We start from the raw sequence: 15000 nt of genomic DNA on the forward strand, positions 1-15000 counted from the left end.
ACTCTTTTTCTCTCTTCTTTCCCAACACTACTCTCCACTCTCTCCTTTCCTAAATCTCCTCCCTCCTCTCCTCCTCTCCTCTCTCCTCCCTGACACTCCTCTCCTCCTCCTCTCCTCTCTCCTCCCTGACACTCCTCTCCTCCTCTCCTCTCCTCTCCTCTCCTCTCCTCTCTCCTCTCTACTCCCTCCTCTCCTCCTCTCCTCCTCTCCCTCCTCTCCTCTCTCCACTTCACTGCTCTGCTGTGTTCAGCCATTTCTGAGGAGATTATGGCATGGGTGGCGTAGCCTTGGGTGACCCCCTGCGTCTGGCACCCGACTGCCGTGGCATGGCGTTCTGCGGTAGCTTGAGGTGTGTGTGTCATAACGGGAGTGTGAGCGGTGGTTACGGGCCAACTCAGCCTCATGGGATTTACAAGAGCTGAGCTGCTCAAAGATTGTCTGAGGTTCCTGATCCTCCTCTCTGGTGCGGATGGTCAGGGAAAAGACTCACACACAGAAGCAAAGCAGATGTGGAAGGCCAACTTTTGAAATGGATCTATTTCTTTTTACTTTTACTGGACATAATACAAGACATTGAAAATGTGCTAAACCTGCAGGAAGTGCAAAGCAGTGCTAAAAAATAGTGTTGGGTTTTGGAATGTGATTAGAACAACTGTAGTTTTGTTAGAATGTGATTAGAACAACTGTAGTTTAGTTAGTTAATTAAGAAGTTAGTCAGTTAATTCATGAGTTAGTTAATTAATTCATGAGTTAGTTAGTTAGTTAGTTAGTTAGTTAATTCGGAAGTTAGTTAATTCATGAGTTAGTTAGTTAATTCATGAGTTACTTAGCTAGTTAATTCATGTGAACCCCAGTTAAACCCAGTAGAGTGCTTAGGTATTGCGGGATGTAGGTTTTGTGCACTTGGTAAGCTGCATTATGGATAATGTAGTCCAGAAATTGTAGCGTGAAGAACAGAGGGAAACAGTGCGATAGTCATTAGTGGCCAGCATTTAATACTTTCATGTCCATGCCCACTGCTCTATGTGTCCGAGGGACAATAAACAGCTAACTTTGTTACAAGAACGAGCCGGTCATCGCTCATTGAAGAGGGAAACAAAGCATCACAGTCTGCTCTGGCCCAGGAGCTAATGAGAGAATGCTCCCCTTGGCTTGGAAAGCGAGCGGGAAAGGTAACTTGGGGGCATTGTCTTGCTGGTGAACCTCACGATCATGACAGAATCGGACAGACAAGTGTCTGTTGTGTCGCCCTGTCATTTACCGCAAAAATTCAGTGGAAAATCTCCAGGAAATACCATCCAGGTGTTGAGAGGCAAATAAGCATCGCTGGGCGGGCAGCATGAGGAAGTCAACTCAAGCACATCGTTTAGATTTTATTCTGATGTGTCAGTGACTAGTAATGAAGTTACTTACTTACTTACTTAAAGGAACCGTATGTAAGAAATGTATTTTAATTAATCATAAAATGGCCCTGGTATGTCACTAGACATTAAGAAATCATGTTCATTTCAAATACTTATATCACTGACAACAGTAGTCCGGCCAGGATATTGTCATTTTAAAAAGTGAAGTTGCAGCCCTCAACTGATGTTGATGTTGTGTTTTGTCATGTCATGTTGTGTTTTGGCCTGATGCGCCACCTTCCACCTATGTACTAATCACGAAGTTAGTAGTGTTTCGGCATCCGGGTTGGCAACCTCGAATCAGGGGGGAGGGGGAGGGGATACAGTCATTTGAAAGTGATTGCAGTACCAGTTTTGGCCACAATCTTACATATGGTTCCTTTAAATGCATGGAGAGAACTTCTCCTACATTCATGTCTTTTTCTTTAACACTTATTTGGGTTTATTCTCTCTTCCCACTTAGTCATTGTGTGTGTGTGTGTGTGTGTGTGTGTGTGTGTCTTTTTTTGTAGTAGTCTTTTTGTTACTGGCAACTGTTAAGGAAACTTAAAAGTCAAACTCTTCCTCTCTTCCCCCCCCCCAGTGGAATGAGCCGGCCCAGAGATGCCTTACGTCGACCGACAGAACCGCATCTGTGGCTTCCTGGACATTGAGGAGATTGAGAACAGCGGCAAGTTCCTGCGCCGCTACTTCATCCTGGACACAACACAGGGCAGCCTGGTATGGTTCATGGACAACCCGCAGGTAAGAACACACACACACACACACTAGCTTTGGCAACGCAAGGCGTGTAATGCCACAATGCCTGTCTAGCTAAACAAACTATCTGAGGGACGTGTAGCAGAAGCTGGAGCTCCATCAAGCTTTCTCTCCAAAGCATGTCTCCTCTCATCCTCTCACTCTACTCTCTCTCCAAAGCATATCTCCTCTCATCCCTTTCACTCTACTCTCTCAGCACCCCATTAGTGCTGATGGTGTGGTGGTCATTAACTGGCCTTATGTAATAACCGGTGAGCGCATCAGCCCGGTCGTACCACTTACATCATGTTGAGGTCCTGTGCTCCACTCTCTGTTACATCATGTTGAGGTCCTGTGCTCCACTCTCTGTTACATCATAATGAGGTCCTGTGCTCCACTCTCTGTTACATCATAATGAGGTCCTGTGCTCCACTCTCTGTTACATCATGTTGAGGTCCTGTGCTCCACTCTCTGTTACATCATGTTGGTCCTGTGCTCCACTCTCTGCTACATCATAATGAGGTCCTGTGCACCACTCTCTGTTACATCATAATGAGGTCCTGTGCTCCACTCTCTGTTACATCATAATGAGGTCCTGTGCTCCACTCTCTGTTACATCATGTTGAGGTCCTGTGCTCCACTCTCTGCTACATCATAATGAGGTCCTGTGCACCACTCTCTGTTACATCATAATGAGGTCCTGTGCTCCACTCTCTGTTACATCATAATGAGGTCCTGTGCTCCACTCTCTGTTACATCATGTTGAGGTCCTGTGCTCCACTCTCTGTTACATCATAATGAGGTCCTGTGCTCCCTCTCTCTGTTGGGAGGTCATCATGTTGATCATGTTGGTCCTGTGCTCCACTCTCTGCTGCTCATAATGAGGTCCTGTGCTCTGTTACATCATAATGAGGTCCTGTGCTCCACTCTCCTGTTACATCATAATGAGGTCCTGTGCTCCACTCTCTGTTACATCATGTTGAGGTCCTGTGCTCCACTCTCTGTTACATCATGTTGGTCCTGTGCTCCACTCTCTGCTACATCATAATGAGGTCCTGTGCACCACTCTCTGTTACATCATAATGAGGTCCTGTATCATGTTGAGGTCTCTCTGTTGCTACATCATAATGAGGTCCTGTGCTCCACTCTCTGTTACATCATGTTGAGGGTCCTGTGCTCCACTCTCTGCTACATCATAATGAGGTCCTGTTGCGCCATATGTTGCATCATGTGGGGTCGCAGTATCACTCTCTGTTGCATCATGTGGTCTGGTATCACTCTCTGTTGTACGTCATGTTGAGGGTCACGTGCTCACTCTCTGTTACATCATGTTGGTCCTGTGCTCACTCTCTGTTTACATCATGTTGATCATGTTGAGGTCCTGTGCTCCACTCTCTGTTACATCATGTTGGTCCTGTGCTCCACTCTCTGCTACATCATAATGAGGTCCTGTGCACCACTCTCTGTTACATCATAATGAGGTCCTGTGCTCCACTCTCTGTTACATCATAATGAGGTCCTGTGCTCCACTCTGGAATTGAACGACTGCTCACACAACTGCCCCCCCCCCTATTCTCTGTCCATTCTTTCTCTTTCTTTCTCTTTCTCTATCCATTCTTACTTTCTCTTTCTTTCTGCTACTCCTTTTCTCTCTACCCCTCCAAACTCTCTCTCTCTCCTCTCACTCTGTTCTCTCTCTCTCTCTCTCTCTCTCTCTCTCCCTCCTCTCACTCTGTCCCTCTTTCTCTCTTGTAATCTAGTTGTGTGATGGAGTTGATTGATCTGCTGGGTGTTTTAGACCACTCTGGTCTCGTTACACACACACACACACACACACACACACACACACACAGATACATACACACACACACACGCACAGACACATACAGACACACACACACACACACACACAGAACAGTGTCCCCTGGGAGCTGCGGCCACAACCACCACTCTGGAGCAACAAGCGTCAGGTTACCAAGCGCTCTCTGTCTCTCACATACCCCCCCCCAAACACACACACACACACTGGGTGGTAGCCTGTAATCTGTGTCTGGAGCGTCTGTAGAGTGGTCTAGATGTCTGGCTGTCTGGACATCTGTCCCTCCATACAGCGCTTAAGAGGTGTGGGCAGATGAGGGTCGTTGATAGTGTCATGCTGTCACACACACACACACACACACACACACACACACATACACACATACACACACACACACACACACACACACAGAACAGTGTCCTCTGGGAGTATATCATGCTGATAACACACTGTCACTGTGACACTATCAGTGACCCTCCTCTGACCCTCGTCTGTGCAGGTCAGCTGTCCACAGAGATTTCTGATCTGATTTGATGTACGATGATAGTGTAATACGCAGGTCAGCTGCAGGACACTTCTGATCTGATCTGATGCATCCACAGTAAGGGTGTCACGATTTCTAATTACAGTCCAAAGTTACTTTAAGGCTTAAAATGCACATTTATAAGTACATATTCCATGAACACTAACCTTGGGTCTCTTCGGAGTGTGCTGAAACAATCAAATTAACATTCTGTGTTGTTTCATTTTACTATGTTCACGTCTCTGTTTTAGCCTAAGGTTAGTTCTGTTTACATTACAACCTCGTGGTTGGAACGGTTTCAAAGCGGTTTCAAAATAAAAGCCCCCCGAAAAAGAAAAGGAAAAGGCCAAAAAGAGTAAATAACATAAAAGGAATGCATTAATAGTAATATTTAAAAAAGATCGAAAATCAAATCGAATCGTGACTTTTGGGTGTGTGTGTGTGTGGTGGTGGGGGTAATGTGATTTAGAGTGATCCGCTGAGTGTTGTGTGTCCACTGAAGCTGCTGTTCAGCGTCTGCGTTTAGAAGTGGACGTTTGAAAGCCTCCGCTGACTGGCCCGCCGCACACAAATACAATCAGCACCACTGGAAAATCTGACACCTTCACTCCTCCGCAGAATCCGCAGAATCCAGCTACACCCCCCACTCTCTCTACATCCCCCCCCCACCCTCTACACCCCCACCACTCTCTACACCCCCCCACCCTCTACACCACTCCCCCCCCCACTCTCTACTCACTACTCTTGACTTTCTATTCTGACTGAGAGCAGCAGAATCCCAGACAAGAGAGGGCGGTTGAAGTGCTCCACATAGACCCAAGTGAAGGCACCGATTCGATTTAGATGACGAGCCCCATAGCGGATGTAGAAGCAGCCCCCTGTCAGATCTGACCCGATGCGGGTTTTTAAAGTCCTAAAGTAGGCTGGCTCACGAGCAAGTGTGATGTGGGAGTCTGAGGGACTCTTGAACTTCTGCAGCGCTGGGGCGGCCGTGCCAAAATCAGGCTACGCATTGATGAGGCGCAGAACACAGGAGCGGCTGTTTGAATAATTCAGCCTGGCTCTCGCCCCACCTCTCCGAGGGGACGCTGAAACTTTTATGGAATCAGTGTTTAAGTCTTCATTCCTCCGCCGAGTGTGTAAGGCAGCGCTCGACACGAGCCGAGTCCTAATCAGAGTTAACAAGCACAGACAGACAGACAGACACACACACACTCACACACACACACCGCTCACCTCGGAGCATCGGTATGGAGGGAGGAGAGGGAAAGCTGCACACACACACACACAGCTCTCCTCAGAATGGAGGGAGGAGAGTGAAACCCAAGGTGCTGCTCACCGAACACACAGACCCACAGCATCTTTACACTCCGTTACTCTCTCTCTCATTCTCTCTCTCTCTCTCTCTCTCTCTATCTCATTCTCACCTTCTTCCTCTCTCTCTTTGTCTGCACTGTTTGCATTGTCTCCTTGTTGGCTCTTAGTTTCTGAGTCATTTATAATTGAAAAGCTCAACGGAACACTGTCAATTGTTGTGATTCTCTCTCCGTCTCTCGGTCGGGGTTACTGAATCCCTGAATCTCTTTGCCCTTTAACAGTATTCTCTTGTTCTTGTTAAAGTTTGTTTTTTAACAGTATTCTCTTGTTCTTTTGGTAAAGTTTGTTTTTAACAGTATTCTCATGTCCTTGTTAAAGTGTGTTTTCAGCAGTATTCTCTTGTCCTTGTTAAAGTGTGTTTTTAGCAGTATTCTCTTGTCCTTGTTAAAGTGTGTTTTTAGCAGTAGTCTCTTGTTCTTGTTATAAAGTGTGTTTTTTTTCCTCTTTCTGTTGTTTTGTTTCATAATTCCTTTTCTCCTCTCACAGAACCTGCCCAAGGGTGCGGAGATGGTTGGGTCCCTGAAGCTCACATACATCTCGAAGGTCAGTCAGACTGCCCATGTTCCCCTTTGCCTGCCCTCTGCTTCTCAGGGTCTGAACTGATTTCCCACAATGCTTTGCCTGTCTTTCCCATCATGTTAGGTGAGCGATGCCACGAAGTTGAGGCCCAAGGCTGAGTTCTGCTTCGGTAAGAGATACTTTTTTTCTCTTTTTTTCCCTTCTCTCTCTCTCTCTCTCTCTCTCTCTCTCTCTCTCTCTCTCTCTCTACATCTCCATTTGGATCCTCTTCTCTCTCTGTTTATAGAAATGTATTTCCCGATTTGGAACACCTACGGTATTGGTTATTCTTTAGATGAAGTATATTAATTCAGATCAACATATGAATGAAAAGTGGGTAAGATCTAGTAAAAGTGGGTAAGATCTAGTAAAAGTGGGTAAGATCTAGTAAAAGTGGGTAAGATCTAGTAAAAAGTGGGTAAGATCTAGTTATAAGTGGGTAAGATCTAGTTATGAGTGGGTACGATACAGTGATACATGGGTGAGATCTAGTTATAAGTGGATGAGATCTAGTTATGAGTGGGTGAGATCGGAGACTCTCCGCATATCACACCCTTTCCGCGGCAAAACGTTGACATGTGAATACATTGAGCCAATCATGTGCTGTGTTGTGAATACATTGAGCCAATAATGTGGTGTGTTGTGAAGACATCGTGCCAATCATGTGTTGTGATTTCGCTGCCGGAGCAAGATTGGTGTCGTAAAGCCTTGCGCACCTGCATTTCTACCAAAATAGATGCCCGATAAGTGCCCAAAAAGTGTTGCAATATGGCCACCGAGTGGAGGGACTTGCCTAAAAGGGCGAGATCAAGTTATGAGTGGGTGAGATCTAGTTATAATTGGGTAATATCTAGTTATGAGTGGGTGAGATCTAGTTATGAGTGGGTGAGATCTAGTTATAAGTGGGTAATATCTAGTTATGAGTGGGTGAGATCTAGTTATGAGTGGGTGAGATCTAGTTATAAGTGGGTAATATCTAGTTATGAGTGGGTGAGATCCTCTGGGGATAGCCCCGGATCTATGGGCCGTCAACAACAACAACAACAAAAACTCTAATCGTGAATGAAATAAATAGCCCCGTAGAAGAGACTTTTGTGTTTTGTGTCCATTGTGTGCATTAACAGCAGCGCAAGAAAATCTGGCGTGATCTGGGCAGGTTTAGAATCATTTGTTGCAAAATGTTGCAATTTCAATTCTCCTCTCACGCTATTACGCATTGCTGTTTAGTGCTTCTACTAACTAGCCTTAGCGAAAATAAGTGTACAGAAGGACAAATGGATATTAGCGTTTCTTTAGAGGAAAAAAAAAAGGGCAAGAGCAGGGACAAAAGTGGAAACTCACAGTGTGTCATCATCTCCCACCAACCCAGGAGGACATTTCGATCAGCTCAGTTTCAATATATTGTGATTTACTATTGAATCACATGGCAGTAAATATGGTAAACCTGACCTCGTTTGAGGGGGCTTCCAAGCAAAGCATGTTGGGCTTGATTTTGACAGAATGGAACTTTTTCTTTGGGCAAAGTTCGTGATACACAACAAATGCATTGCTTTCAAGGCACCATAGCCCATTAATTGAAGGGGATGGCGTCAAATGTTTATCCGAGGCGAGCAGCACACCTGTGCACTTGACAGAGGTGCATGGCGATGTTTATTCTACAGACTATTTTAATGTCATATTTTGGGTGTTGGATGTGGTGCACTTTGGCAGAAGAGACGTTCTCCTTACATGGTCTTTAAACATCAAAATATTCAGAATGCCGTGACGTGAGTCATTACAATTGGCCTTCCTTTTCATTCTCAAAGTTGGTTAAAATTGCATGTTCATCAGCCCGATTTTCAAAATCTCTCGGGGGAGAAACCCCCGAACCCCTGGACAAAAACAACTCTAACTTCTAGGCTCTAGCCCCGAATGTTTGAAATAGCTAGAGATGCCCCTGGTGAGATCGAGTTATGAGTGGGTGAGATCTAGTTATAAGTGGGTAATATCTAGTTATGAGTGGGTAAGATACAGTTATGAGTGGGTGAGATCTAGTTATGAGTGGGTGAGATCTAGTTATGAGTGGGTGAGATCTAGTTATAAGTGGGTGAGATCTAGTTATAAGTGGGTAATATCTAGTTATGAGTGGGTGAGATCTAGTTATAAGTGGGTGAGATCTAGTTATAAGTGGGTGAGATCTAGTTATAAGTGGGTGAGATCTAGTTATGAGTGGGTGAGATCTAGTTATAAGTGGGTAATATCTAGTTATGAGTGGGTGAGATCTAGTTATGAGTGGGTGAGATCTAGTTATAAGTGGGTAATATCTAGTTATGAGTGGGTGAGATCCTCTGGGGATAGCCCCGGATCTATGGGCCGTCAACAACAACAACAACAAAAACTCTAAGTTTTTAGTTGAGTAGAGTGGGTGAGATCTAGTTATGAGTGGGTGAGATCTAGTTATGAGTGGGTGAGATCTAGTTATGAGTGGGTGAGATCTAGTTATAAGTGGGTGAGATCTAGTTATGAGTGGGTAATATCTAGTTATGAGTGGGTGAGATCTAGTTATAAGTGGGTGAGATCTAGTTATAAGTGGGTAATATCTAGTTATTAGTGGGTGAGATCTAGTTATAAGTGGGTAATATCTAGTTATGAGTTTGTGAGATCTAGTTATGAGTGGGTAAGATCTAGTTATGAGTGGGTGAGATCTAGTTATAAGTGGGTAAGATCTAGTTATAAGTGGGTGAGATCTCTAGTTAAAGTAGTTATCTAGTTGGGGTGAGATCTATCTAGTTATGACTGGGTGAGATCTAATAGAATTAAGGGATGTTATAAATTGGGTCACAGTTATAAGTGGGTAATATCTAGTTATGAATGGGTTATGAGACATATCTAGTTGGTTGATAAGTGGGGGTAATATCTAGTTATAAGTGGGTAATATCTAGTAATGAGTGGGTGAGATACAGTTATAAGTGGGTAATATCTAGTTATGAATGGGTAATATATAGTTATGAGTGGGTAAGATACAGTTATGAGTGGGTGAGATCTAGTAGAGGCAGCTGTGGCCTACTGGTTAGCGCTTCGGACTTGCCGGAGGGTTGCCGGTTCGAACCCCGATCAGTAGGCACGGCTGAAGTGCCCTTGAGCAAGGCACCTAACCCCTCACTGCTCCCCGAGCGCCGCTGTTGTTGCAGGTAGCTCACTGCGCCGGGATTAGTGTGTGCTTCACCTCACTGTGTGTTCACAAACACTCAAAACAGTAAATATACTATACTAGTTCTAAGTGGGTGAGATCTAGTTATGAGTGGGTAAGATCTAGTTATGAGTGGGTGAGATCTAGTTAAAGTGGGTAATATCTAGTTATGAGTGGGTGAGATCTAGTTAAAGTGGGTAATATCTAGTTATGAGTGGGTGAGATCTAGTTAAAGTGGGTAATATCTAGTTATGAGTGGGTGAGATCTAGTTAAAGTGGGTAATATCTAGTTATGAGTGGGTGAGATCTAGTTATGAGTGGGTGAGAGAAGTGGGTAACACTGGGAACTGGGGCTCAACACCTCAGCAACTGACAAGCAGTAAACAGCATACAATCTAGATATGATGTGTGTGTGTGTGTGTATGTGTGTGCGCACACAGGTGTTGGGTGGATCACCCCTCCATTCCCCCATACACGCGCACACACACACACGCACACACGCACACACACACACACACGCACTGCATTAGAACTGCATCAGACCTAAACATAGCTGCAGACATAGGCAGTGTGCTCCACCTGCTCAGCTGTGAGAACAATACCACAGCAGCAGCAGCACGTTGGAAGGCCCCCGAGTTTGATGACCTTCAGTTACAACGACAGACCAGTATGAATACACACATCACACACAGGTCACCAATACATACATCACACACAGATCACCAATACACACATCACATACAGATCACCATTACACACATCACATACAGGTCACTAGGGGTGGGCGATATGGACAAAAAATAATATCTCTATTTTTTGTGATTTTGATGATAACGACAATTAGTCGATATCCTTTTAAAGTCAGAGTTACTTTACAGCTCATTATTTATGAATAGCATTATTACAATAATAACCTAACCTATGACTTTTTAACCAAACCAATGCATTGTCACTCTGACACATTTCCAATTCTGCCCCCACTTGTATGTGTGGCAAAGACATGGTCTAGCCAGCTACATTACAGAGGATAGATAGGCCTGACAGTTTCCCAAGAGAAAGTCTGAAGTCTGAAGTTTCTTAGGTTTCACCATGTCCTTATTAGACATTCTCTGGTTTCACTGTAAAACTAAGCAGACCTTACAGAATAGAAACTAATGCATTAGCTTATGGCTAATGTATATGAAAATCCATAGAGAACGGTTAGCATAATCAATAAAAGTTTATATTTAGAAGCGAACTTCAGCCCATTTACAAAAGGTAACATCACGAAGATTTCTTTGTTTACAACTGACTATTAAAATGCTCAAAGGCCCCCAGCCTAATGTTTACATATAATACCGTGACTTTAACTCATCAATGCCATTGAACGAAGTAGCCGCACAAAATAAACATTACAGTAGGCTGCGTGTGACAACGTGGACCATTAACAATCGCGTGACTTGCTCTGATGCAGCCGTAGGGGCTTCTCTAGCATTCACCTCCTGGCTTGAAAGAATGTATGGGGGTTCAATGCGTGATTTCGAGTGTTTTTTCGATAATGTCAATTTGCACATTGTTAAAACAGCAATCACAATATTATCGCAGACGGTATATATCGCCCACTACAGGTCCCAATACCCACATCACACACAGGTCACCAATACACACATCACACACAGGTCACCAACATACACATCACATACACGCTGTCACCAATACACACATCACATACAGGTCACCAATACACACATCACATACAAGTCACTAGGGTGGGCGATATGGACAAAAAATAATATCTCTATTTTTGTGATTTTGATGATAACCCATAATTAGTCGATATCCTTTTAAAGTCAGAGTTACTTTACAGCTCATTATTTATGAATAGCATTATTACAATAATAACCTAACCTATGACTTTTAACCAAACCAATGCATTGTCACTCTGACACATTTCCAATTCTGCCCCCACTTGTATGTGTGGCAAAGACATGGTCTAGCCAGCTACATTACAGAGGATAGATAGGCCTGACAGTTTCCCAAGAGAAAGTCTGAAGTCTGAAGTTTCTTAGGTTTCACCATGTCCTTATTAGACATTCTCTGGTTTCACTGTAAAACTAAGCAGACCTTACAGAATAGAAACTAATGCATTAGCTTATGGCTAATGTATATGAGAAATCCCATAGAGAACGGTTAGCATAATCAATAAAAGTTTATATTTAGAGCGAACTTCAGCCCATTTACAAAAAGGTAACATACGAAGATTTCTTTGTTTACAACTGACTATTAAAATACTCAAAGGCTAGCCTAATGTTTACATATAATACCGTGACTTTAACTCATCAATGCCACTTGAGCAGTAGCCGCACAAAATAAACATTACAGTAGGCTGCGTGTGACAGCGTGGACCATTAGCAATCACGTGACTTGCTCTGATGCAGCCAGGGGCTTCTCTAGCATTCACCTCCTGGCTTAGTGAATGTATGGGGTTCAATGCGTGATTTCGAGTGTTTTTCGATAATGTCAATTTGCACATTGTTAAAACAGCAATCGCTGAGTTATCGCAGACGGTATATATCGCCCACCCCTACAGGTCACCAATACACATCACACACAGGTCACCAATACACACATCACACACAAGTCACCAATACACACATCACATACAGGTCACCAATACACACACATCACATACAAGTCACCAATACACATCACATACAGGTCACCAATACACATCACATACAGATCACCATTACACACATCACATACAGGTCACTAGGGTGGGCGATATGGACAAAAAATAATATCTCTATTTTTGTGATTTTGATGATAACGACAATTAGTCGATATCCTTTTAAAGTCAGAGTTACTTTACAGCTCATTATTTATGAATAGCATTATTACAATAATAACCTAACCTATGACTTTTTAACCAAACCAATGCATTGTCACTCTGACACATTTCCAATTCTGCCCCCACTTGTATGTGTGGCAAAGACATGGTCTAGCCAGCTACATTACAGAGGATAGATAGGCCTGACAGTTTCCCAAGAGAAAGTCTGAAGTCTGAAGTTTCTTAGGTTTCACCATGTCCTTATTAGACATTCTCTGGTTTCACTGTAAAACTAAGCAGACCTTACAGAATAGAAACTAATGCATTAGCTTATGGCTAATGTATATGAGAAATCCCATAGAGAACGGTTAGCATAATCAATAAAAGTTTATATTTAGAGCGAACTTCAGCCCATTTACAAAAAGGTAACATACGAAGATTTCTTTGTTTACAACTGACTATTAAAATACTCAAAGGCTAGCCTAATGTTTACATATAATACCGTGACTTTAACTCATCAATGCCACTTGAACGAAGTAGCCGCACAAAATAAACATTACAGTAGGCTGCGTGTGACAACGTGGACCATTAGCAATCACGTGACTTGCTCTGATGCAGCCAGGGGCTTCTCTCGCATTCACCTCCTGGCTTAGTGAATGTATGGGGGTTCAATGCGTGATTTCGAGTGTTTTTCGATAATGTCAATTTGCACATTGTTAAAACAGCAATCACAATATTATCGCAGACGGTATATATCGCCCACCCCTACAGGTCACCAATACACACATCACACACAGGTCACCAATACACACATCACACACAAGTCACCAATACACACATCACATACAGGTCACCAATACACACATCACATACAAGTCACCAATACACACATCACACACAGGTCACCAATACACACATCACATACAAGTCACCAATACACATCACACACACACACACACACACACACACCAGTTGACCATTGTCAGTGTGTGTCGCTTGCAGCTGGTGAGGTGGGCATTGTTCCTTGGAGGAAGCAACCTGCCGAGGACATCATCTCCCTGGAGATGAACACACACACGCACACACACACACACAGGCACACACACACACACACACACACACACACACCAGCCCCTTAGGGACTGATGCAGAGAAGAACAACTTCAAACACCACACCACTCTGCTCCACATCCCTAGAGAGCCTTAAAAAGCTGCTACAGATGCACACACACACACACACATACACACCAGGCACCTACTATTGTTCACGTCAGGAGCTGTTCCTATCTAAAGGTGTGTGTGTGTGTGTGTGTGTGTGTGTGTGTGTGTGGGTTGTGGTTGTGTAGTTTCTGCCAGAGTCACCACAGCACCTGTTCTCCTGTTCAACTTTCACTCTCACCCCCAGTGTGACTGTCAGGCTGCCAACTCACCAATACATACTGTACATCACCAACAACTCACCAATACATACTGTACAACACCAACAACTCACCAACACACACATCACCAACAACTCACCAATACATACTGTACAACACCAACAACTCACCAATACATACTGTACAACACCAACAACTCACCAATACACACATCACCAACAACTCACCAATACATACTGTACAACACCAACAACTCACCAATACATACTGTACAACACCAACAACTCACCAATACACACATCACCAACAACTCACCAATACACACATCACCAACAACTCACCAATACATACTGTACAACACCAACAACTCACCAATACACACATCACCAACAACTCACCAATACATACTGTACAACACCAACAACTCACCAATACATACTGTACAACACCAACAACTCACCAATACATACTGTACAACACCAACAACTCACCAATACACACATCACCAACAACTCACCAATACACACTGTACAACACCAACAACTCACCAATACACACATCACCAACAACTCACCAATACATACTGTACAACACCAACAACTCACCAATACATACTGTACAACACCAACAACTCACCAATACACACATCACCAACAACTCACCAATACATACTGGCCTGCACCAACAACTCACCAAAATACATACTGTACAAGCGCAACAACAACAACAACTCACCAGCAACTCCTGTAATAATGTCAATTAATAACTCACCAATACATACTGTAACAACACAACTCACCAGCACAATCCTCACTCAATACATGCTGTACAACACCAACAACTCACCAATACATATGTACAACACCAACAACTCACCAACACACAACATCACCAACAACATCACCAGCAACTCCGCAATACATGCTGGCAACACCAACAACTCACCAATACATACTGTACAACACCAACAACTCACCAATACACACTGTACAACACCAACAACTCACCAATACACACATCACCAACAACTCACCAATACATACTGTACAACACCAACAACTCACCAACACACACATCACCAACAACTCACCAATACACACATCACCAACAACTCACCAATACACACATCACCAACAACTCACCAATACACATCACCAACAACTCACCAATACATACTGTACAACACCAACAACTCAACAATACACACATCACCAACAACTCACCA

General features: G+C 43.6%; 1 protein-coding gene across 4 annotated transcripts in view; it reads left to right on the forward strand.

Annotated features, from left to right (window-relative positions):
* The window catches only part of plekha1b (pleckstrin homology domain containing, family A (phosphoinositide binding specific) member 1b), a 37789-nt gene that overhangs the window by 5683 nt on the left and 17106 nt on the right, over positions 1 to 15000 (forward strand). For all 4 annotated transcript variants that reach the window (XM_048246521.1, XM_048246520.1, XM_048246522.1 and 1 more), the window contains exons 2-4: positions 1987 to 2147; positions 6347 to 6403; positions 6503 to 6548. In XM_048246521.1, coding sequence (XP_048102478.1) covers positions 2007 to 2147; positions 6347 to 6403; positions 6503 to 6548 — 244 coding nt within the window. In that variant the 5' untranslated portion in view covers positions 1987 to 2006. The remainder of the gene's footprint in view (positions 1 to 1986; positions 2148 to 6346; positions 6404 to 6502; positions 6549 to 15000) is intronic.

Source organism: Alosa alosa, chromosome 6 (genome assembly GCF_017589495.1).
Source record: "Alosa alosa isolate M-15738 ecotype Scorff River chromosome 6, AALO_Geno_1.1, whole genome shotgun sequence".
Taxonomy (NCBI): domain Eukaryota; kingdom Metazoa; phylum Chordata; class Actinopteri; order Clupeiformes; family Clupeidae; genus Alosa; species Alosa alosa.